The 27,186-nt window shown below is 37.5% G+C and overlaps 1 protein-coding gene across 1 annotated transcript in view; it reads right to left on the bottom strand.

Moving 5' to 3' along the window:
• The window catches only part of MTM1 (myotubularin 1), a 153,619-nt gene that overhangs the window by 116,062 nt on the left and 10,371 nt on the right, over nucleotides 1–27,186 (bottom strand). Inside the window, exon 2 of the mRNA XM_036271174.1 lies at nucleotides 10,340–10,412. Coding sequence (XP_036127067.1) covers nucleotides 10,340–10,402 — 63 coding nt within the window. The 5' untranslated portion in view covers nucleotides 10,403–10,412. The remainder of the gene's footprint in view (nucleotides 1–10,339; nucleotides 10,413–27,186) is intronic.

The raw sequence follows: 27,186 nt of genomic DNA, 5'->3' as shown, positions 1-27,186 counted from the left end.
ATGTCCTTATGGACTGCATCATTGGCAAATATATTCTCCCATACAGTGGGTTCCGTTTGCATTTTGGTGCTGGTTTCTTTTGCTGTGCAGAAGCTTTTTAGTTTGATTTAGTTCCATTTATTTTTTTTTTCCTTTGTTTCTCTTGCCCTAGGTGATGTATCAGAGAAAATTCTGCTTCATGTAATGTCTGCAATTTTGTTGCCTACATTTTCTTCTAGAATTTTTATGGTTTCATGACTTACATTAAAGTATTTTATCCATTTTTTGTTGTTGTTGTTGTTGTTGTTTTTGTTTTTATCCTCACCTGAGGACATTTTTGCATTTTTTTGTTCAGACAGAGCGGGAGGGAGAGAGAGGAAGAGAGAGAGAGAGAAACATCGACGCAAAGGGACACATCGAGTGGTTGCCACCCGCACGACCAACCAGGGCCGGGGACAAACTGCAACCGAGGTACGTGCCCTTAGCGGGAACCGAACCCGGGTCTCTCTGTATCGCAGGCCAACGCTCCAACCGCTGACCCAAACCGGCCAGGGCGTCCATTTTGAATTTATTCTTATGTATGGTGTAAGTTGGTGATCCAATTTTATTTTTTTTGCATGTACCAGTCCAATTTTCCCAACAACATTTATTGAAGTCTGCCTTGACTCCATTGTATGTTCTTGCCTCCTTTGTCAAATATTAATTGATCGTACTGTCTTGGATCAATTTCTGGGTTCTGTTTTGTTCCAATGATCCATATGCCTGTTCTTGTGCCAATACCAGGCTCTTTTGATTACAATGGCTTTGTAGTATAACCTGATACTGGCATTGTGATTCCTCCAACTTGGTTCTTCTTTTTTAACATTGCTGTGACTATTCAGGGTCTTTTTGGTTTCATGTAAACTTTTGGAGATTTGTTCTAACTCTATGAAGTATGCTGTTTGTATTTTATTTTTTTCCAATTTTTATTAATTCATTTTTGTTACAGATCTTTCTCCTTTTCCCCCCTTAGACACCCTCCTCCCCATCCTGTCCCCCCACCCCTCTGCATTGTTCTCTTTGTCCATTGGTTATGCATACATGCATATAAGTTCTTTGGTTCATCTCATCTATCCCCACCCCCGCCACCCTACCCTGAGGTTTGTCAGTCTGAACCATACTCCTTTCTATGGCTATTTGTATTTTAATAGGGATTGCATTGAATCTATAGATTGCTTTGGGTAGCATGGACATTTTACAGATAATGATTCTTCCAAACCATGTACATGACATATGCTTCCATTTTTTTCCCCATATCTTCCTCTATTTCTTTTTTCTATACCCTGTAGTTTTTAAGAACAGATCTTTTACCTCCTTGGTTAAGTTCATACCTAGGTATCTTAATTTTTTTTTTGTTACAATGGTAAATGGGATTGTTTTCTTAGTTTCTCTTTCTGCGTGCTCATTATTGGTGTATAAAATGCCATCTAGCCAAGGTGCTGCAGCTCAGTGGATTAAGTGTCGTCTCATGGACTGAGAGGTCCCAGTTTGATTCCTGATCAAGGCATATGACCAGGTTGTCGGCTTGATCCCCATAGGGGAGTGCAGGAGGCTGCCTATCAGTGTTTCTCTCTCACATTGATATTTTTTTCTCTCCCTTCCTCTCCCTCTAAAAAAAAGTCAATAAAAACACATTCAACAAAAACAAATTAAGAAACAATAATAAATAAAAAAATAAAAATATCATCAATTTCTGGATGTTAATTTTGTATCTTGCTACATTTAATTCATTTATTAAATCCAGTAGATTTTTGGTGGAGTCGTTAGAGTATTCTGGGTACAATATCATGTCAACTGTGAATAATGACAATTTCACTTCTTCCTTTCCAATTGGGATGAGCTTTATTTTTTTCTTTTTGTCTTGATTGCTGTGGCTGACTTCCACTACTATGTTGAATAAGAGTGGCAAAAGTGAACATTTCTATCTTGTTTCTACTCTTAAGGGAAATGCTTTTAGTTTTCTCTCACTGAATATGATGTTGGCTATAGGTCTGTCATATACAGCCTTTATTATGTTGAGGTATAATCCCTGTATTCCTAGTTTGCTGAGAGTGTTTATAAAAAATGGGTGCTAGATTTGTCAAGTGCTTTTTCAGCATCTATTGATATGATCATTTGAACTTTATCTTTCATTTTGTCTATGTGGTGCATCACATTTATTGATTTGCCAATATTGTACCAGGTTTACATTCCTGAAATAAATCCCACTTGTTTGTGGTAAACACGTTTTTTAATATATTGCTAGATCCGATTTGCTAATATTATGTTTAGGATTTTGGCATCTATGTTCATCAAGGATATTCACCTGTTATATTTTTCCTTTGTAGTGTCTTTATCTGGTTTTGGAATTAGAATTATGCTGGCCTCATTAAAAGAGCTTGAAGGTCTTCCCTCCTCCTAAAATTTTTGAAATAGTTTGAGGAGAACAGGTATGAGTTCTTTGAATGTTTAGTAAAACTCCCCTGTGAAGCCATCTGGTCCAGGGCTTTTGTTTGCTGGGAGTGTATTGATTACTGCTTCCACTTCCTTAGTTGTTATTGCTCTGTTCAGGTTTCCTGACTCTTCCTGGTTGAGATTTGGAAGACTATGATTCTAGAAATTTGTCCATTTTGTCTAGGTTGTCAAATTTGTTGGCATATGGTTGTTTATATAGTATTTTTGTACAATCCATTGTATCTCTGTGGTGTCAGTTGCTACTTCACCTCTTTCTGATTTTAATTATTTGAGTCCTCTCTCTTTGTTTCTTGGTGAGTCTGGCTAAAGTGTCATCAATCTTGTTAATCTTTTCAAAAAACCAGCTCTTCATTTCATTGATCTATTGCATTGTTTGTTTGTTTTTTAGTCTCCATGTCATTTATTGCCACTCTGATCTTTAGTATTCCCTTCCTTCTACTGGCTATGGGCTTTTCTTTTTGTTCTCTTTATAATTCTTTAATTTTTTAGGTTAGGTAAATTACTAAAAATTTTTCTGGTTTCTTGAGGTAGACCTGTAACGCTATGAACTTCCCTCTCAGAACTGTTTTCACTGTGTCCTATAGATTTTGTTTTGTTGTGCATTCATTTTCATTTGTTTCCAGAAGTTTTTTCTTCCTTGATCTCCTTGGTAACCCATTAATTGTTTAACAAAATGTTATGTAGCCTCCGTGTGTGAATGATTTTAAGTGTTTTTATTGTAATTAATTTCTAATTTCATGCCACTGTGATCCAAAAAGATGCTTCATATGATTTCAATCATCTTAAACTTGTAAAGACTTAGTTTGTGTCCTAACATATTATCTATCTTTAAGGATGTCCTGTGTGCACTTGAGAAGATTATACATTCTGCTGCTTTGGGGTGAAATGTTCTGTAAGTGTCAATTAAATTCATCTGATACAGTGTTTCACTAAGGGTCTCTGTTTCCTTGTTCATTCTTTGACTAGAAGATTTTTGCAGTGATGTCAATGGGGTGTTAAAAGCTGCTACTATGATTGTATTGCTGTTAATCTCACCCTTACAGTTCTCTATCAGTGTTTAAATATATTCTGTTGCTCCTATATTGGGTGCATATATGTTTACCGGGGTTATAGCCTCTTCTTGGATCAAGCCCTTTAATATTTTGTAGTACCCTTCCTTGTCTCTTGCTATAACCTTCATTTTGAAGTCTATTTTATCACATATGAATATTGCTCCCCTTTTCCTTTTTTTGTTTTCCTTTATTGATTTTTTTAGAGAGAGAGAAGAAGGGAAAATGAGAGAGACGGAAACATCAATGAGAGAGAACATCGATTCGCCGCCTCTTGCATGCTCCCCACTGGGGACTGGGCCCACAACCAGGCCATGTGCCCTGACCGGGAATCAAACTGGAAACCTCTTGGTGCATGGGTCAATGCTTAACCACTGAGCCATGCTGGCCGGGTGCTCCCTCAGCTTTTCTTTCGTTTCCATTTGCTTGGAAAATTTTTTCCATCCTTTCACTTTCATGCTGTGTAAGTCTATTGTTTTGAGGTAGATCTTGTACACAGCATATATATGGATCATGTTTTCCAATCCAATCAGCTAACCTACTTACTTTGGTGGTGGTGGTGTTGTTATATCTAGTTTAGTCTTATTTTATTGAGGGTTTAAATTTTTTTTATTGTTGAAAGTATTACAGATGTCCCCTATTTTTCCCCACTGACCCCCTCTCTCCTGCCTCCAACTCTCTCCTGCTTTCCCATCCCTAATGTCTGTTTCCATTAGTTGTTGCTTATTTACATATAAGTTCTTTAGTTTATCTCTTCCCACCCCTCCCACCCACACCCCATCCCAACAGCCCAAGTGCTCATTAGTAGATGAGTGGATAAAAAAGTTGTGGTACATTTACACAATGAATACTATGCAGCTGTAAGAAAGAAAGATCTCTTACCTGTGGAGATGACATGGAAGGACCTGGAGAGTATTATGCTGAATGAAATAAGCTAGTCAGAGAAAGTTATTTATGGAACATCTTGAACAAAATAAGCTGTCAACCAAAACAGATCCAGAGTCATGGAAGCAGGGAACAGACTACCCTATGTCTTGATTAGAGCATTTAAGCCATTTACATGTAAAGGTTACTATTGATAGGTATGTATTTGTTGCCATTTATATTCTTTATGCCTGTGTTCCCCCCGCTCTCTCTATTTCATCTTCTTCTAACAGTCCCTTTAGCATTTCTTGTGATGTTGGTTTGGTGGTAATAAACTCCTTTAGCCCTTTCTTGTCTGTGAAGCTCTTTAATTCCCTTTCAATTTTGAATTATGTCCTTATTGGACAGAGTAGTCTTGGATTCAGTCCCTTGCTTTCCATTATTTTGTATATTTCATGCCCCTCCCTTCTAGCTTGCAGTGTTTCTGTTGAGAAATAAACTGACAGTGTAATGGGAGCTCCCTTGTAGATAAATAACTTTCTGTCTCTCTACTGCTGCCTTTAAGTTTCTTTCTTTGTAGCTAACATTTGCCATTTTAATTATGATATATTTCCGTGAAGATCTTTTTGGGTTCACCTTGGGTGGGATTCTGTGTTTCCTGTACTTGTGTGACTTTGTCCTTCACCAGGTTAGGGAAGTTTTTTTGTCATTATTTCTTCAAACAGGTTTTTTATTCCTTTCTCCAATTCTTCTCCTTCTGGTACCCCTATGATGCGAATGTTGTTGCATTTCATGTCGTTCCAAAGCTCCCTTCAATTCTCTTCATGCTTTTTTTTTTTTTTTTTTCCATTTGCTGCTCTAACTGGGTGATTTTATCTATCTTGTTTTCTATATTGCTGATTCGGTCCTCAGTTTCTTCTAATCTACTACTGAATCCTTTCAAGGGACTTTATAGTTCAGCTATGTCATTGTTCATTTCCTCTGGATTCTTATTAATAGTTTCTACCTCTTTTTCAAGATCCCGCTGAGTTGTTTATTTTTATTTTATTTTTTTTCATTAAGTTGCTTGTAATTCTCACCAAGTTGTTTGAGTACCCTTACTACAATTACTGTGAATTGTTTATCTGACAAACTGCTTGCCCCCATTTCATTTAGTTCCTTTTCTGGTGATACCTCATTTTCTTTCATTTGGGGGTTGTTTCTTTGCCTCATCATTTTCACAGTCTTGTAATTCCGGGCACCTTGGGTCATGCTGGAAGTTTGGTGCCTCCATGGGTGTCGGGTCATGCCAGGACCAGATCTTGAATCCAGTCCAGTCATCCGGGGGTGCTGGCATCTATCGGCTGTGGATGCAGTGCCAGGGCAGGTGGCTCTTGGCTGCTGCAGGGTCTGTGGAGTCAGCAGATCTGAGCAAGAGCATGGACGCTGGGGTCCAGCACCTCACTTCTGCTGTGGTTCCAGGAGGACTGATAGCTAACAGCTTGTGTTGGTGTGTAATCATAGGCACTGCTGGGGCACATGGGTCTGGCTGGTGAACTGCTGTGGTGCGTGGGTCCTAGGCGTCACTGCTAACTGATAGGGTCTGCTCCCAATATGCTGCTGCTGCTGCTGGGGCTGGGGCTCAGCTCCCCGAGCCCCTTCACTGCTTCCTAGCACCAGTGCCTTTGCAGCACAGCTACTATGCACTGGCCGGGTGGCATAGTGGAGCTTGCTGGTCTGGTGGTTCAAGGTACACTCACAGCCATGGGGCGCTGAGCCCTAGCCACTCCCCGCTGCCTCCTCCTAAGGAGGGCACAGTGGACTTTTCAAAATGGTGGGGCCGCCTGGCCAGTGTGGCTCAGTGGTCAAACTTCAACCCATGCACCAAGAGGTCGCCAGTTCGATTCCTTGTCAGGGCACATGCCCAGGTTGTGGGCCCGATCCCCAGTTGGGGGCATACAGGAGGCGGCCAATCAATGGTCTCTCTCATCGATGTTTCTATCTCTCTGTCCCTCTCCCTTCCTCTAAAACTCAATTAAAAATTTTTTTTTAATATTAAAAAAAAATGGTGGGACCTTCCAGACTTGAGCAGGGAAAAGCACCCTGCCAAGCAGCGCACAGTGGTAGCCAGCTGGTCTCCAGTCCACAGCACCAGAACCATCTGCCCTAAGTTTCCACACTAGTGCACGGATGCTCATCCACACTCACACCCTCTCACACTCTTGCACTCACTCACTCTCACACCAGTCTTGCCTGTTGCCATGTTCCTCTCTCCTTGCTTTGCTGGAATTTTAATAGTTATATCTTTTTTATTCAGGCACAAAATGAAAATTCTTAGTTAATTTTCAGTATGTTTTAGTGCTTGCAAGCTAAGCATTTTTAACTAAGAGGACAAGACAAGTTGTCCCCATCCAGCAATGCCTTCCTCGATAAGGAGCAAAACCACACACCATATATAAATAATAAGACTGGAAATAAATTACCATCATCCACACCACTTCTCACTAACTAAAAACAAGTATAATGAGCAACTTTAATATTCAGTATGCCTTTTAAATACCACAGTTCTGGGTCAGAAGAAAGCATAATTCAACCACAAATAAAGGAAAACACATGTTTGACTACCACATAAGATTAACATAGAAAATACTTTATTTTAATATAACACAAGGACTTATAATTACCTTTTTTGGAGTTATTTTTATGTTTGCAACTAATTCTTGCACCATAACATTACCAAAATACAATGAAAACTCATGTAATCTTGGTGAATAAAACATCTTTGTAAACATGATACCAAAAGCAGAAAATATAAAGGAAAAGCTTGATAAATGTGATTACATAAAAACTTTAAACCTGTGCCCAGCCAGTGTGGTTCAGTGGATCGAGTGTCATCCCATGGACTGAGAGGTCCCAGTTCAATTCCCACTTAGGGCATATGCCCAGGTTGTGAGCCCAGTCACTAGTGGAGGGGAGTGCAGGAGGCAGCCAATTGATGTTTCTTCCTTACATCGATATTTCTATCTCTATTTCTCTCTCCCTTCCTCTCTCTCTCTCTCAAAAAAAAAATCAATAAAAACATTTAAAAGAAAAAATTTAAACCTGTGACATTCAAAATAAAAAAAAATACTATCAATATACTTAAACAAAATACTATATATATAATTAAAAGGCTGACAATAAACTAGGTAAAAAAGGTGAAGGGGAATAAGAGGTACAAACTTCCAGTTATAAAATAAGTAAGCCACAGAGATATAGTGTACAGCTGAAGGAACACAGTCAATAAAATAACAACAACAATAATAATAATAAGCCCGGCCTGTGTGGCTCAGTGGTTGAGCGTGGACCCATGCACCAAGAGGTCACCGGTTCAATTCCCGGTCAGGGCACATGCCCAGGATGTGGGCCTGATCCCCAATGAGGGACATGCAGGAGGTGGCCAATCGGTGTTCTCTCTCATCAATGTTTCTAGCTCGCTCTCTCTCTAAAAATCAATAAAGAAAAAAAATTAGGACTAAGACTTGTAATGCATATCATAAGGAGCTGGTTACAACATATAAAGAACACATGGCTTTTGTAAATTGTGTGGCTATGAACCTAGGGGTGCATATATACTTTCTGATTGGTGTTTTAGGATTTTTAGGATATATTCCTGGAAGTGGGATCACTGGGTCAAATGGCAGTTCCATTTTTAATTTTTTGAGGAAACTCCATATTGTTTTCCACAGTGGCTACATTCCCACCAGCAGTATGTTAGAGTACCCTTTTCTTCACATTTGCACCAGCACTGTTGTTGAATTATTGATGGTAGCCATTCTGGCAGGTGTGAGGTGATACCTCCTAGTTCTTTTAATTTACATGTCTCTGATGATTAGTGACATTCAGCATCTTTTCATATGTTTCCTGGCCATTTATATCTCCTCTTTGGAGAAGTGTCTATTCAGGTCCTCTGCCCAGTTGTATGAGTACTCTATATATTTTGGAGATTAATCCTTTTCTGATGTATCATTGGCAAATATGTTCTCCATTTAGTGAGTTTTCTTTTCATATTGATGCTGGTTTCTTTTGGTTTGCAGAAGCTTTTTAGTTTGATGTAGTCTCATTTGTTTATTTTTTCCTTTGTTTCCCTTCCCCAAGAAGATATATCGGCCAAAATCTTGCTATGAGAAATGTGTGAGATTTTACTGCCTACGTTTTCTTCTAGGATTTTTATAGTTTCACAACTTACATTTAAGTCCTTTATCTATTTTGAGTTTTTGTTTATGGTGTAAGTTGGTGATCTAGTTTCTTTTTTTTTTTTTGCATGTGCCTGTCCAATTTTGCCAGTACCATTTACTGAAGAGATTGTCTTTACCCCATTTATGCTCTTGCCTCCATTGTCAAATATTAATTGAATGTTTATTTCTGGGTTCTAGGTTCTGTTCCAGTACTATTTATAATAGCTAAGATTTGGAAACCGTCCAATTGTCCATCAGTAGATGAGTAGATAAAAAAGCTCTGGTAGCCCTGGCCAGTTTGGCTCAGCAGTTAGAGCGTCGGCCTGCAGTCCAGAGAGACCCAGGTTCGGTTCCCGCTAAGGACACGTACCTTGGTTGCAGTTTGTCCCCGGCCCTGGTTGGGTCGTGCGGGTGGCAACCACTTGATGTGTCCCTTTCACGTCGATGTTCTCTCTCTCTCTCCCCCTCCCACTCAGTCTGAACAAAAAATGAAAAAAAGCCCTCGGATGAGGATAAAAAAAAAAGCTCTGGTACATTTACCAATGGAATACTATATAGCTATATAAAGAAGGCTCTCTTACCCTTAGAGACAACCTGGAGGGACCTGGAGAGCATGATGGTAAGCAAAATAATACAGTTAGAGGACAAATATCACATGATCTCACTTACATGTAGAATCTAATGAACAACATAAACCAATGAACAAATTAGATCCAGAGACATGGAAGTAGGGAACAGACTGACAAATCTCAGAGGGAAGAGGGGAGGAGAGGCTGGAAGAGATAAACCAAAGAACTTACATGCATATATGTATAACCAATGGGCACAGAGAATAGTGGATGAAGGTAGATGGGGCAGGAGCGGGTAGGAGAAATGTCAATGAGGGAAAAAGGAGGGACATCTGCCATACTTTCAACAATAAAGATAAATTTAATTTTTTTCAAAATAACACATAAATCAATAGGAAAAATATCCCCCAAACACCCCAAAGGCAAATAGGCAAAGCACACGAACAGTCACTTCACAAAAGAAATACAAATAGACCAAAACCACACTTTTTTCTTCTTTTTTTTTAAAAGGCCAACATCATTAGTAATCAGGGATATACTAATTAAAAGACACCAGTTTGCTCCCTTCTATCGCATCTCCCTATAGTGACATTGAGAGTGTAAATTAATCTTTCTGGTGGATAATCAGGAATATGTATCAAAAGACTTAAAGGGTCATGAATAAAGCTTATTTTAATTCATCCCTTACTTTCAATATATGTTCCAAAATCTCCTTCTAATTTTCTAATTGTATACACAATTTTCTCAGTACTTTGTGCTATTTTCTATTAATGCTGTATTTGTTTTTGTCATGCAACTAGCCTATAATCGTATTTAGAAAATAATGCCAATAGTTAGGAGGGTGTAACAAGCTTCTCAGGGGGCCTTGGTTTTCTAATCTCTTTCAGAAAACTTTCAGGGCAAGGGATTGCCTAGTACCTCACATGTAATATTCACAACACAGAGGTTCTCAAAAATGAAGTTACATGAAAAGATTTACACACCAAACTCATGTAACACATATAAGGTAGTCTGTCTTTTTTAGAGCAAGGTGGGATAATAAATAAAACCACATGAATTAAAGCATTTAAATTATGTGAATGAATAATGCAATTAATAATTCAATAAACTCAAAATGATCACCTAATATTCAAATATGAAAAGTGAAATGCAGAGAAAGAGATAGGACAAATCTGAAAACACAACTTACCCTCTTAATAGACTCATTCTCCAAGGAGCGTGAATTATATTTAGAAGGTGGTGCAGAAGCCATACTGGAAACTCTACCAAGAAAGACAACATTCAATATCAACAGAATTGTATGCAATTTCAGACACATATAACACCTGATATTTAAATACTGCAGTTGAGAACCAACAGTACTACACTTTACAGGCCCTATTTCCATTGTAGTCTCCAGTGAGAATGATACACAAAAAAGACTAAGCATAGCAAAGTTCATAGGACAGGGCTCTGTTAAAGGTGCAGGGCACGATGGAAGACCAGGAAAGGACAGCTAGCTAAGTATGCATGAGGGAGTCCAGTGGAAGATAGCACATATATTCATGGACTTTTTATTCATAGCATTCAAATTGTCATCTAAAATAACCTAATGTTAGTAATTGTGCAACATGCCTCAAATGTCCACACTTCTTAATTTTTAAAGATTATTTAAAGGCAGCAGAGCAATAAAAAGTGTAGACAATTGAACTTACAGTATTTTCCCCTTTAAGAATTGTTTTCTCCAAATTAAGGCAATTCAAAGTGGCATGAATTTGATGGAAATCAAATTATAAGTTTTGATTTAATCAGTATTTTCTAAGGAAAGTGTATACTTCATTTAAATAATGCATATCCATCACAATTCAGACATAAATGAAAGCATCATATTCAGAACATAAACAATACTTTAATGCAAGATTTACACTTGTGAAGATTATAACAACAACAGGAAACTAAGTAATACTTTGGTTATTTTATTTATCAAAGTTAATGAGAGAGAGATACAATGAATTCACCAGGAGGTACACAGCATCCAATTTAACAAGGTGATTGTCCTTATTTGTGGGATCTTTCCCCCAGGCTCATTAAATGAGTAACCACTTGCTAACAAAATCCAGCATGGAGAATATTAACACACCTTAGCATAAATCCTAGTGATTTGATAGCTTCACAGTGTTGGTCTCTGTCCTTAAGTAAGGACCCAAAGAAATGACAAGATGCAAATAAGGGCAACCACCTGGATGAAAAGGCAGAAAGATGTCCAGGTGAGGACAATTTTATAAGATTAGGACTGCCAGCCCCACTGCCACCCCTCCCCCTCGAGTTCAGCTCTCCAAGGGCAAGGCTGGGGGGTCCGTCTGGGTCATGGCTGTATCATGGCACACAGTTGACACTCATAACTATTTGGTGAATGAATGATTATGTGAAAAATACACAATATTGTGAAACATCATGATGGGGTTAGATGGTATATTGGTTCACCAAATCCCAGAACACTGTAACTAGGGAACTATTGCTGAGGTTTAAAAATTTACAATTAGGTAAAATACAAGATTTCTTTATAAAAAAGGGATACTAAACTTCAAAAACCTGAAACTACTAAGATGTGGCACAACCTAAAATTAGAAATAACTTTTTAAAAAGATTAATGAATAACTCTAAAATGAATTAAATTCAGACAAAATAGCTTTGAAAACCTCTCTAACCTTAAATTCAAGTCCCAGCAAAATAACCCTTTATTCTGAGACAGCAGAAAGGATGAGATGGACTAGATAGAGCAAGCTGGATGTTTTTGCCCTAAAATTATTCTATTGACTAAACAGGATTATATTTGGGGGGTTTTCTTCAGTAACAGATATAAAACTACTTTTTGTAATCAAATACTGTAATATTTAAAACATTTTAACAAGTCAGTGTTTTCTAACAAAAGTTAAATTAGGACTGCCAAGTCAACAGAAAAAAGTTAAAATGTTGGGTTTATGCAGTCATCTGTCATCTCAGACTTCACCTTCCTGTTCCTGTTTATAAACCATAAAAGATGAATCTTCCTGTTTTCTTCAATCCTCATTAAAAACTTTCCATTTAAAATGAACTAAATATAACAGAGGAAAGTCCTCATTTTCCCCTTATTTTTAACTATGTTTAGACATAACTCACATATTATACAATTCACCCTTTTCAAGTGCACAATTTAATGATTTTTAGTATATCCACAGAGTTCTGCAACCATAACCACAATCAAAGTTAGAACATTTCATCACCTCAAAAGAGAAACCCCATACCATCATTAGTCACTCATCACTCCTCATTCTCCCAGCCTATAAGCTACCACAAATTTGCTAACTTTATAGATTTGCCCATTTTAGACATTTTTATTTTTAATTTTTGTCTTCGTTTATTTTTAGAGAGAGAGAAAGGGAGAGGGAGAGAGAGATAGAAACATCGATGAGAGAGTACACCTCCTGCATGCCCCTCACTGGGGGTTTGGCCCATAACCTAGGCATGTGCCCTAATCAAACCTAGGCATGTGCCCTAATCAAACTGGCGACCTCTTGGTGCATAGGTTGATGCTCAACCACTGAACCACACTGGCTGGGACCATTCTGGACATTTTATATAAATGAATTCAGATAATATGCAGTCTAAAGCCCTCATTTTTAGTTATACTAGAAATTGCTATTAAAATCTAGATCAAGTACAAAGGTAAAATGGGTCAGTTTCATGATGAGGTTCACTGTAAAAGCTCATCAGCGAACCTCTTTTTATTGAATGGTTCCAATTATTTCTGAAATACACAGAAGTTGGAACAGCGTGATGCTGGAGAGCACAGATGTTGGAGCTGATTCCAATCAAATTCCAACTCCGCAATTCACTATTTGACCTTGGGCAGGTTAATTAACTTCTCTGGCCTTAGGTTGCTATTATGTTTCTTTTACTGCAGCATAGTTGGGAACCAAATGAATGAAGTAATTCACATGAATGTCTTAGAACAGTGCCTGATATATTTGTTAACAAATTATCATTTTTTCAATTATAAAAGGATAATTATTGAATGCTGACACCATAACCTATTCTTCTACAAATTAGTCCTGATCCTATAAATACTAGAAAGTTAATGACTACCAGGATAGTGCATGGCTGGTGGTGACCTAATTATAAAGCTCATCTTTAAAAAGTATATGAAAATAATATCTCATTAGGACCACGGGAAGCAGTGCAGTGCTATGGAAAATGTACTAGACGGATGAGCACAGGCCCTAGGCTGTCTTGAACTTACCAAGCATGGAACGTTCATCTATACCTTCATCCATAAAATGTCTAGGTTGGTCTAAATGCAGTTCAATAATAATTAGAAACTATAGTGAAGTTTACAAAAATCAGCTATCCTTTTGGTTATAGAACATTTTGCCCAAAATCCCTAAAGCTCAAGTTTTAATCCTTTTATTTAAAAAACATTGAATTGGGGCTACCTTGGCTTTAAAGTGAAAATTGAAACGTATTCTCTATATATGCTAATTACAAGATTCTAACCAAAGGTAGACTTCTACCATTTTTGATCCTGAAACCTTTTGTGATGACTGAAGCCCAATCCTCCCTATTATAGAGAAGATGACCAGGAGAGCCTCTAGGGTGTGTGACAAGGTCCTGGAGTGAGTTAGTGGCGGGGCCAGCTCTAGGCCTCTTGACCAACACTGCAATGTCCTTTCCACCCAGAGAAAAGTGCTTCCAAATGGTCTCTATTTTGAAAAAATAAACAAACTAACAAACAAAACAAGACAACACATTAAATGTGGGTAGTCCCAAGCTCAACAAAGAAGGAGTTTTAGACTAAGAATCATGGTTAAGAAAATTCAACTCATCTAGGCAAGAAATTTTTGGGGTCCCCAATTCCCTTTAAATAAAAGTGATATTATTTAATAGATCAAAATTTTAAGTCACAACATGGCCTTAATTGTGTGTCTCCTTAAATTCAAGACAAAAAAACATAATAATCTCATGGTATCCCCTTTTCTATCTCCCCCAGTTTCCCACCCTCCTTCTTCCCCTCTTCTTTTGTATTTGACTTCTCTCTGCCCCTCTCCATCTCCTCTTCCTACCATTTATCAACTTTCAGATATCTGTTCTTACCACCGACCAGAACATAAGCCCCCTCCAGATTGGGATTCTGGTCTGTTTTATTTACTGCTTAATTTACAATACTTGTAACAATGACTAGCTGGTACCCAGTAGGTACTAAATATGTGTTTGTTAAAGAATGAATGAACTGAGCAATAAAGACCTGGACAAAGAACGTAACTGTTGTTTGCCCAATGTTTCATTTAAACCAGAAATTCATGCAAGCTTAAAAAAAATGGTTGAACAAATCTTTGACTTGACTTGACAAATCAAGGCATGATGGCTCTGGGCAGCAGAATGGTAGCATTAACTTATGCCACCTTGAATCAACTGCACTAAAAAGAACTTGAAAACCATCCTACTTCCCAAGAAATAGACATTTCACATTAAGGCTCCAAAACATCTCCTCCCATTACGCCCTTCTTCCAGACTAAAAACTGTTCCACTTTCTGTTGAATATGAAAAACAGGATTCCACAAAACACCTGCAGCAGACATAACTACAAACACTTTCAAACAAATAAGGGCTATTTTTACCCTATTGTAAAAATCTAAAAGCAGTAGAATCAGAAAAAAAAGTTTGACCTCCACCTCACAGGGCCTTTGTAGGCAAAATCTAAATTCCAAGGGGGAGATCTAGTTCCCATGGTCACTTGATTTGGGATAAGGGGTTTAGATTAGTGGTTTTTCTGAAATTTTCACTTACCAAAAGTGACAAGAGGTATGCAGGCATTCTCTCTGGATTTACTCAGTATGCTTTGTCACTCTGTGTTGACATTTAAGTAAAGTTTAAGAATGGTCTTTCTCGGGGGGGGGGGGGGGGGCGGTCCCTTAAAATCTGCACAAACCCACCAGTCTGAAAATGGAGAAATTATGCATAAGCATCATCCGAGTTCAGAATTCCGAGTTCAGAGCTCTATGGGAGCTCTCTTTACTTGGAAGTCTGTTTTGAAAACAAATGCCAAATACTTAGGGTAGCCCCAATGCTCCTGTTGTAATAAAACAATTTTCTATAAATCCCCTTTGCTAGCCTGAAATGAAAATCATAGATATTATGAACCTAAACACAATTTCTAAAAATAATCAATATAATGCCTTAATTCCAGTATAAAAGAGAAATAACAGGACACTGAATTATAATTAAATAATGTATTTTTCAATAAATTACACTAAAAACAAAAACACCCTCCCCCCATTTCCAATGTGGCCCCTAAGGAAATGTCTGTCTCTCTATCTCTCTCTCTCTCTATCTACCTCTCTGTATCTATCTATCCATCCATCTATTTATTTTAGAGGGAAAGGAAGGGAGGGAGGAAGAGAGACAGAAACATCAATGTGACAGAAACACATCAATTGGTTGCCTCCCAGAACACAACCCCAACCAGGGCCAGGGATTGAACCTGCCACCCAGGGATGTGCCCTTGATTGGAATCAAACCCGCAACCCTCTGGCCCACAGTCCAACGCTCTAACCGCTGAGCCACACTGGAAAAGGCTATATCAATTTATTCTGGCTTTTGCATTAAAGTTGCTCTGACTGTAGGACACGTAGGAGGCAAGAAAATGAAAAGGATGCCTTGAGATATCTTCAACCAAACCACTCTTAGCACAAAAGAGAAATGTTCACATCCCAAACATTTTGAGACAGGTACACTATTAATTAAGCTTCTACATTTGGCGAACCCACATGAAAACAAACACTGAGCTGCAAAACTAGAAATTTATTTCATTTCTACACATTTTCCTTTGAATAGGAGTTGGTAAACAGTAAATATTTTACACTTCGTGAGACTCTGTTGCAGCTACTGAACTCTGTTGTAGCATAAAAGCAGCCATATGCAATGCAGAAATGACAGAATGTGGCTGTATTCCAGTAAGACTTTATTTACAAAAACAAGTTGTCACTCTCTGCCTTAAACTATTAAAATAAATAATTTCCAAGTGAACTTCCCTCAGTCAAAGCAAATAATAATCTATCCTTTTAAAAAAATATATATGTTTTTATTGATTTTTTTTAGAGAGAGAGGAGGGAGAGAGAGAGAGAAACATCTATGAGAGACAAACATCAATCAGCTGTCTCCTGCACATGCCCCCTACTGGGGATTGAGCCTGAAGCCTGGGCATGTGCCCTGACCTGGAATCAAACTGGGATCTCTCAGTCCATGGAATGATGCTTAATCCACTGAGCCACACTGACTGGCAATAATCATGTCCTTTTAAACTAAAATATAAGCTATTAACCCCACCATTCACAACTATACCTTGTAAAAATGCACTATGGCCAGCTGCAAACATGTGCCATGTAGTTGACAAAAGGAGGGGATTCTAAATACCAACTTTGTCACCTGATTAATAATAATAGTTATGTAACCCTGGACAAACTGAAATTCACAGTCTGTGAAACAGACATGATACTACCTACCACATGGAGCTATGATAAGGAACATGTAAAATGCTGGCACAGCAGATGGCAAAACAGAAGCACTCCAATAGCAGGTCCCTTCCTCCTACAGATGTTTTGATGAACTCTTAAGTCATTCCTCAAACTGGCACTAATATACTTGACTGGATTTTTCATAAAATACATGATTTCTAACCCTGCCTAATCATTCTTCATACATATTTTCTAAGATTATCCATATAATCTTGGCAAGGCTCTGAACAGCCTTAAAACAGTTTATCCTCAAAGCACGACTACTTCCATTTTAAAAAGTAAACACTCAAGCCCTAGCCCAGGGAAACTTTCCATGGGATCCCTAATATGAAGACCTAGCCTCATTATCTTCTATTCTAACTCAAGAGTCTAGAAATAGCCCAGCCAGTGTGGCTCAGTGGTTGAGCGTGAATCCATGTGCCAGGAGGTTGCCGATTCAATTTCTGGTCAGGGAACATGCCCAGGTTGTAGGCCCGATCCCCAGTTGGGGGCGTGGAGGAGGCAGCCAGTCAATGTTCTCTCTTGTCGATGTTTCTGTCTCTTTCTCCCTCTCCCTTCTCTAAAATCAATAAAGAGCCCTGGCCGGTTTGGCTCAGCTTTTGAGCGTCGGCCCATGGACCAATGAGTCACAGGCTTGATTCCAGTCAAGGGCACGTACCTCGATTGCGATTTGTCCCTGGCCCTGATTGAGGTCGTGTGGGAGGCAGCCACTTGATGTATCCCTTTTATGTCAATGTTTCTCTCTTCCCTCTCTCTCTCTCTCTCTCTCTCCCTCCCTCCCTCCCTCTCTCTCCCTCCCTCCCACTCTATCTTAACAAAAATGGAAAAGTGTCCTCAGGGGAACATAAAAAAATAAATAAAATTAAAAAAATAAAATCAATAAAGAAAAAAAATTTTTTTAAAGAGTCTAGAAATATGCTAGAAGTTTCTTACAGTAAATCTAACTGTATTTATTCCAAAACAGTACCCCCTTTTCAAAGACAATTGCTTATTGTCCAAATAGACACATGCAAAACATATGCATTAGAGCTTCTAAATTTGTTTTGGTAACATCAAACCTCATGGCAAAAGGGGATTTGTTTTGATGATTCTTCTTTGGAAATTATGAAATATTAAATAGTATTTAACTATTTTTTTTGAACAAAATATTTTTTCTTTAATATAATGATTTTCTTAAACAAAATTTAAGTTCCTCAAGGGCATTCTTTTTTTTTTTATTAATTAATTTTTGTTACAGATGTTTCTCCTTTTCCCCCCACTGATTCCCCCCTCCCCCACCCTCTTTGCCCTTTCCCCAGTTTGTTGTCCATGTCCATTGTTCATGCATACATGCATATAAGTTCTGTGGTTTATCTCTCCCCCACCACCCCCCTCTTTAGGGGATTGTTAGTCTGTACCCCACTTCCACGTCTCTGGGACTACCCCATTCCTCAGACTGTTATGTTCATTATATTCCACAAATAAGTGAGATCATGTGAAACTTGTCTTTCTCTGTTTGGCTTGTTTCACTTAGGATGATACTTTCCAGGTCCCTCCATGTAGTCTCAAAGGAAGAAATGGGAAGTATTTAACTATTTAACTTAGAAACACACTCTCTGAATCATTTTTATATTTATGATTCATTTTAAAGATCACAATACACTTACTTTTACTGTTTTATATGTTGCAAAGACCTTTGGCTAAAAACAATATAATTCAGACTCAGCGGAGAATGCATTTTGAATCATTTTTTTCCAGTGGTTAGTGATGGATTTGATTTGATCCATTCACCCTATTACTTGGTCCCCTCTGAACAAACTGCATATCTTCAAGACAGCTGAATGGCTTCAGAAAATAAGCTGTGGCTATGGAACAGAGTAACTTTAAAAATGCTTCATAAATTGAAATTGGTATGCCAAATAAATAATCAGAAAAGTCAACCATCATCAGGTTAACTTTTTTAATATAAAAAGGCCACCTAGTAATATTATATACATTTAAACAGGTCTTAAATTCACCAATGGATTTGTAACCATCAGATACCTGCCAGTAAACAAAGTTTTAAAATAGAAACAAGATCAAGTTTCCCAACCACCTGCCAATTCCAAAACCCATGAATCCAGCTGATCTGCTCCATGACAAAACTGTATTTCGTTTAACTATTTCCCCTGTTAGAAACTCTTCCCAAAAAGTATACTTTAATGTATAATTAAAAAGTACCTTAAGCAAAAGTTAAACTGTAAATGTTCATGGTAAGAGTAAACATATGCAAATAATCACAACTGTAATAGTAATGAAGGTGCCAGTTCAAAACATCCCTTGCTTTCCAAGGACCTTCTCAGACTGAGCATTACTGACAAAGATTCCTCCAACTGGAATTAGTGGTGGAGGGTGAGAAACAGAAAGGAACTAAAGAGGGAATGTGCAATTTGTAGAAAAAACATAAAGAGAAGGGAAAGGCTGAAGATAATAACCTGCCATTCAGACCAATTACTCCAGGCACTTTCACTGGGAGAAGCAGGAGCTTTGTTGGCATAAGGTCTTTATTTAACTGATTCAAGACAAAGGACGCTTTTCCTAACCTCCTCATATACATGCGCGCGCACACACACACACACAAACACACTCCTCACTTCTCTGTGGATTGTACAAATTTCTAACATTTCATTTGTCATGCTGTACTGTGTTTATCCACTGACATTTTGGGTGTCTCTGTTAGATCTGAGCTTCCTAAGGGCAAAGGCTGTTTCATGTTGTGGCACCAGCACATAGCAGTTTGAGCAGTCAGTCAATGAATAAATGAATATAGTATAATCTTCAAAAACTTTCATGACTTTAGAGATATCAGTCTTCAGCCATTAAAGGTACTCCAGCTTTCCTCTCCATGACTGATTTTTTGTGTTTATAATTCCTTTGCATATATGTGTAATTTTTCCACATATGTGGTATACATCCTTAAATATTGAGTTTTAACTTTTATATATAACTGGAATTGTTACACGTTCTTCTGTTCCTTGATTTTCTCACACAGCATTGTGAGAAATCATAAATGTGAATGTATGGAGTTGTGCTCCACTCATTTTCACTGCTGCATAGTAGTTCATTGTTCCACATTTTGTTTGCCATTCTCTTCTCAGTGGTTATTGGAACTGGTTCCAGGTTTCCCTAGTACAAACAGTGCTGTTGTGAACAATCTTATAAATGTCTCCTACTTCCAGCACATGTGTAAGAACTGCAATGGGTTGTGCCATATTTTCCAATATCTTTGTCTGATCTTGCAGTGAGTGTATGTGTGTGTAAAATCAAACTATATTGAGAAGATGGCTAATGAATGAAAATGTAGGCAAGTCAACCATTTGAGACGAATTGAAAAAAATGTAAGCGAGGGTTGTCAACACTCTAATTCAAGTAGACAGGGGAAAAAGACAAAAGAATGGATAGGCAGTGTCTGAGTTTCCTGTGCTGAAACAAAGTGCCACAAACTGGATAGCTTACAACAGAAATTTCTTCTCTCCCAGTTCTGGAGGCTACAAGCCTGAAATCAGGGTGTCAGCAGGGCCATGCTCCCCTGCAGGGTCAAGGGCAAGGTCCTTTCTGTCTCTTCCAGCTTCTGGTGGTTGCAACCACAGCATTTCTATGTGTTTGTCATCACATGGCCTTCTTCTCTGTTTCTGTTTACATGGTGTTCTCCTTTAAGGGCACCAGTGATAATGGATTAAGGGCCCACCCTAGTCCAGTATGACCTTAACTAGTTATATCTGCAATGATCCTATTTCCGAATAGGGTCACATTCCAAGGTACTGGGGGCTAGGACTATCCATACATCTTTCTAGAAGACACAATCCAATTCATAACAGAGACAAGAGGTTAGCTATGTAAATTAACAATATACAAAATGATCATGTGGTTATTTCAGAACAATTTAGTTTGTCAATCCACCTATAAGCATTCACTAAACATCTATTAAATTAACCAGCACTGAAATAGTAATATAGTTTCTTAGAGAAATAATGAAATGCCATCAGGCCAATCATCTCTGGGACACTCCTTGCTCAGCATACATAATTGTTTAATCCTGTTTCCAAAGAGGTAAAAAAAAAAAATCAGTTAGTAAATATATATTGGGCAACTACTCTGGACCATAGTGAGAAATTCTAAAAAAATGAGATAGGTCTTCAAGGAACTAGCAACTGAGTTGGAGAAATGAATAAATATAAGACAAGTTAAACAGTGATAAAGACAATGAATAGGTATTTGTTAAATAATAATAAAGACAATAATACAGGTGACACTATACAATTAAGGCAAAATAGAACATCTGTTCATTAATGATCATGGCTTCCATTTACTAACCCTTCCTTATGTGCCAGGTAGTGTTTTAAGCACAGATGACTTATTCAATGCCCCCAACAACCTCATAAGGCAACTACTATTATTACCTTCATATGAAAATACACAACCCCAAGAAACAGGAAGGTTAAACAACATGTCCACTAAGAACTGCCAATGTTAGAATTCAAACACAGCCAGTCTAGTGCTCTTACCCACTCATTCTCTAACAGATGATAAAATGAAAAATGAGGTCATTATGCCTTCTGCTTATGCAGCTGAATAAAAAAGACCTTATTTGAATTCCATCTCTATGTAACAAAATCAGATGGTCACAAAGAACTCTAGCCTTCTTTTTAAAGATAAGTAAACAAATAGTTGACTCCCTCCTCCAAATCCATGTCTGTGAGGCACTGAACCATACATTCCTTCTTGTTTGTCAACTGCAATATTACTTTTTATCATGAGTTTTTCAAACTACATTTGAAGAGGAAAATTTATTACTAATAGACACAAATAGAATAAATACCCCATGAGGCACAACTATGATGTAATGAGGTCTTTGTTAAAACGCCCATCAGTGTACATGTAGCTAGATGAGTTATTCTTCAAAGTAGTCCCTTTAGATGGTGTGCACTTATTCCAGTAATGCTAACATTATTCCAATTTATTCCAATTATTCTTCCAATTCTTTTTTAAAAATTGCCTTCAAGGTTTTTTTTTATGATTAAAAAATATGTTTTCATTGATTTTTAGAGAGAGGAAGGGAGAGAAACAGAGAGAGAAACATTGATCGGAAACCAAACCGTAATCTAGTCATGTGCCCTGACCGGGAATCAAACTGGTGACCTTTTGGTGCACAGGACAATGCTCAACCAACTAAGCCACACCAGCCAGGACTACCTTTAGAATTTAAAGCCACATAACACACCTTCTCATGAATTTTACCATATCTCAATCTTAAAATGAAATACAATGCCTCCCACAGCATGAGTGCCCACTCTATTTAATAGATGGGCCTAAAAATGATTTTAGCCAAAAGCCAAGGCCTCACTCAAAGATTTGACACCACTGAGGATATTTTTTTAAAAATGCCATGATCTGTTAAGACAAGTCCAAAGAAGAGTTCCAAAAATGGGCAGGGTAATTTTGATTTGGAGCTTTCTTTCCTTCTCTTCATGTGCTAGAAATAAAGAAGGTGAGGTTTTCAAATGTTGCCTAGGGTCTCCCAACTGTTGAGAATGCTAAGCCTGCTACATCTTAATTGGTCATAATTTACAAGAGTAAATTGTGAAACTTGAAGGTTTACAAAGATCAGCAGCAGGACCAGTAGCCTGCCCAACAGGCAGTTTGCCATAGTAGAGTGTCCAAAGGCAATCTCTAAAAACTGGCTTCATTAGAAGGCTTGGAGATTGAGAAAGAGAGAGACATTAACCCAGAGTATGGACAATGTTTATCTTACTACTTGGGGCTGTTACCTATTATTCTAGCTATACATACAAGTGGCCACCCATCTCTGCTATAGAAGAAGGTAAAAGAACTGAACAAATGAACATGCGTACATACACACACACACACACACACACACACACACACACACTTCTAGAACTTGGCACTGTTGGCAGGAAGGAAGTTTTCATAGATGTGGAAAAAATAAACTAAAAGGCAAAAATAAAAAATCAAGGAGATAAAGAGGAACCAAAACCAATGTCAAAAGAATGGTCAAGAAAGAGAAGATGAAGAAATTCTATAATGATGACACATATAAATCCAACACAAAAATTTTCATGGCTTCTGAAAGAGCAGATATGCTGCTTCATAGAAAAATACAAGAATTCCCAACAGGGCTATTCATGAGGTGTACTATCTTCTTGAAAATGATATCTGAGACATACATAATTCTATAAATATAATTAAACATTCAATCATAATAAAAAATAAACTCTCAGCAAAATAGAACCGGTCAAGGGAAACTATGAAAAACTTACAGCTGACATCATACATAATGGTGAAAGATGGAATCATTTCCCACTAAGTGTAGGAACAACTGCACTCAATATCTTTCAGAGATGCTAGCAAGTTTAATAATGTAAGAAAAATTATTACAAGGTATAATATATTGGGAGTAAGAAGTAAAATTATATTTGCAAAAAGCATGATCATATGCTAAAAAAAAATCCTAAGAATATTACAGAAAACTATTAGAACTACTAAATTTAGTAAGGTTGCATAATAGCCAAGGACAACATAAAAATTATTTGCATTTGTATTGTTAGCAATGAACAAATGGGCATTAAAGTATAAAATATAATTTGAATAATAAAAAAATGAAATATTGAGGGATACATTCATTTTATTTTTTTAAAGCCTACCGGAAGACATAGTTGATAGTATTTTTTTTTTTTTTTTTTTAGTGAGAGGGAGAAAGAAACATTAACATGAGAGACACATATCAAGGGGTTGCCACCCACATGACCCCAACTGGGGCTGGAGACAAACTGCAACCAAGGTAAGTGTCCTTAGTGGGAACCAAACCCGGGACTCTCCAGTCCATGGGCAGAAGCTCTAATCACTGAGTCAAACCTGCCAGGGTGCGATAAATTATTTATTTATTTATTTTAAACTAATTTATTTATTTTTGTTACAGATGTTTCTCATTTCCCCCCAGTGATATCACTCTCCCCCACCCTCCCCGCCCTATCCCAACTTTATTGTCCATGACCATTGTTCATGCATACATGTATATAAGTTCTGTGGTTTATCTCTCCCCCAAACCCCTTCTTATGAGGACTGTCAATCTGTACCCCACTTCCATGTCTCTGGGACTACCCCATTCCTCAGACTGTTATGTTCATTATATTCCACAAATCAGTGAGATCATGTGATATTTGTTTTTCTCTGCTTGGCTTGTTTCGCTTAAGATAATACTCTCCAGGTTCCTCCATGTTGTCTCAAAGGATAAGAGACCTTTCATTCTTAGAGCTGCATAGTACTCCATTGTGTATATGTACCATGACTTTTTTATCCATTCATCTACTGATGGGCATTTGGGCTGATTCCAGATCTTAGATATTGTAAATAGTGCTGCTATGAACATGGGGGTACATATATTCTTTCTGATTGGTGTTTCAGGCTTCATAGGGTATATTAGTAGAAGTGGATCACTGGGTCAAATGGAAGTTCAATTTTTAATTTTTTGAGGTAACACCATATTGTTTTCCATAGTGGCTGCACCACTCTGCATTCCCACCAGCAGTGTACTAGAGTCCCCTTGTCTCCACACCCTAACCAAAACTTGTTGTTCGATGATTTGTTGATGGTGGCCATTCTGACAGGTGTGAGGTGATACTTCATTGTTGTTTTAATTTGCATCTCTCTCATGATTAGTGATGTTGGCATTTCTTCATACGTCTCCTAGCCCTTTGTATGTCCTGTTTGGATAGGTGTCTATTTAGTTCATCTGCCCATTTTGTAATTGCGTTCTTTATTTTACTTTTGTTGAGCTGTATGAGCACTGTATATATTTGGGAAATTAACCCCTTATCGGATGTATCATTGGCAATCATGCGCTCCCACAGAGTGGGTTGCCTTTCCATTTTGGTGGTTGTTTCTTTTGCTGTGCAGAAGCTTTTTCGTTTGATGTAGTCCCATGTGTTCATTTTCTCCTTTGTTTCTGTTGCCTTAGGTGATGTTTCCGTGAAAATTCTGCTGCGTATGATGTCCGAAATTTTCTTGCCTGTATTTTCTTCTAGAATTTTCATGGATTCACAGGTCACATTTAAATCTTTTATCCATTTTGAACTTATTCTTGTGTATGGTGTAAGCTGATGGTCTAGTTTCATTTTTTTTGCACGTAGCTGTCCAATTTTCCCAACACCATTTATTAAAGAGGCAGTCTTTACTCAAATATATGCTCTTGCCCCCGTTGTCAAATATTAATTGAGCATATTGTCTAGGGTCCATTTCTGGGTTCTCTGATCTGTTCCACTGGTCTATATGCATGTTCTTGTGCCAGTACCAGGCTGTTTTCATTACAGTGGCTTTGTAGTATAACCTGAAACCTGGTAATGTAATCCCTCCAACTTTGTTCTTCTTTTAAAAATTGGTGTGGCCATTCGGGGCCCTTTTTGGTTCCATATGAACTTTTGAAGTATTTGTTCTAGTTCTGTGAAGTATGTTGTTGGTATTTTCATGGGGATTGCACTGATTCTATAGATAGCTTTGGATAGTATGGACATTTTAATTATGTTAATTCTTCCAATCCATGAACAAGGTATGTGCTTCCACTTTTTTATATCTTCCTCTATTTCGTTTTTCAATGACCTGTAGTTTTCTGTGAATAAGGTCCATTATTTCTTTGGTTAAGTATATTCCTAGGTATTTTAAATTTTTTTGCCATGATGGTAAATGGGATTGTTTTTTTTTTAGTTTCTCTATCTGTGAGTTCATCATTGGTGTATAAGAATTCCGTTAATTTCTTGACATTTATTTTGTATGCTGCTACTTTGCCAAATTCATTTATTAAGTCTAGTCAATTTTTAATGGAGTCTTTGGGGTTTTCTACGTATAGTATCATGTCATCTGCGAATAATGAGTTTCACTTCCCCCTTTCCCATTTGGATCCCTTTTATTTTTTCTTCCTGCGTGATTGCTGTAGCTAAGACTTCTCCTATGTTAGAGTGGAGAAAGTGGGAATCCTTGTTTTGTTCCTGTTCTTAAGAGAAATGATTTTAGTTTTTGCCCACTGAGTATGATGTTGGCTGTAGGTCTTTCATATATGGCCTTTATTATGTCGAGATATGATCCCTCTATTCCCACATTGGTGAGTGTTTTTATCAGAAATGGGTGTTGGACTTTGTCGAATGCTTTTTCAGCATCTATTAATATGAATATATGATTTTTATCTTTCATTTTGTTTGTGCGTTGTATCACTTTCACTGACTTGCGAATATTGTACCAGCTTTGCATTCCTGGGATGAATCCCACTTGGTCATGGTGGATAATTTTTTGATGTACTGCTGCATTCAATTTGCTGGTATTATATTCAGGATTTTGGCATCTACGTTTATCAGGGATATAGGTCTGTAGTTTTCTTTCTTTGTAGTGTCTTTTTCTCGTTTTGGAATTAAAATTATGCTGGTCTCATAAAATGAGTTTGGAAGTCTTCTTTCTTGAATTTTTTGAAAGAGTTTGAGGAGAATGGGTATTAGTTCTTTGAATTTTAGGTAAAATTCTCCCATGAAGCCCTCTAGTCCTGGGCTTTTATTTGCTGGAAGAGTCTTGATTACATCTTTAATTTCTTTTGTTCTTATTGGTCTGTTCAAGTTCTCTATCTCTTCCCAGTTCCGTTCTGGGAGACTATGTGTTTCTAAAATTTGTCCATTTTGCTTAGATTGTCCAATTTGTTGCTGTATAATTGTTCATAATATTTGTTAATGATCCTTTGTATTTTGGTTGTGTCAGTTACTATTTCTCCTCTTTCATATTTGATTTTGTGTATTTGGGTTCTCTCTCTTTGTTTCTTGGTGAGTCTAGCTAAGGGTCCATCAATCTTGTTTCTCTTTTTAAAGAACCAGCTCTTTGTTTCATTGATCCTTTGAATTCTTTTTTGATCTCCATGTCATTTATTTTTGCTCTTATCTTTACTGTTTCCTTCCTTCTACTTGTTCTGGAGTTTTCTTTTTTTCTTTTTTCTTTTTTTGCCTTCTAGTTCTTTAAGTAGTGAAGTTAGATAGTCTGTCAGAAATTTTTCTTGTTTCTTGAGGTAGGCCTGTAGTGCTATGAACTTCCCTCTGAGAACTGCTTTCGCTGCATCCCATAGATTTTGTGTTGTTGTGTGTTCATTTTCATTGGTTTCCAGGAAGTTTTTAATTTCTTCCTGGATCTCCATGGTAACCCATTCATTGTTCAATAACATCCTATTTAGCCTCCATGTTTTCAAATGTCTTTGCATGTTCTTGTTGCAATTGAATTCTAGTTGCATGCGATTGTGATCTGAGAAGATGCTTGATATGATTTCAATCTTCTTGAACTTGTAGCGACTTAGTTTGTGCTCTAACCTGTGTTCTATCTTTAAGAATGTCCCATGTGTACTTGAGAAGAATGTTTATTCTGCAGTTTTTGGGTGTAATTCTCCCGTAGATATCTATTAAATACATTTGATCAAGCTCTTCATTTAGAGTCTGTGTTTCCTTGTTAA

Source organism: Molossus molossus, unplaced genomic scaffold, assembly GCF_014108415.1.
Source record: "Molossus molossus isolate mMolMol1 unplaced genomic scaffold, mMolMol1.p scaffold_m16_p_2, whole genome shotgun sequence".
Taxonomy (NCBI): domain Eukaryota; kingdom Metazoa; phylum Chordata; class Mammalia; order Chiroptera; family Molossidae; genus Molossus; species Molossus molossus.
This window is presented reverse-complemented; position numbering and strand designations above follow the sequence as displayed.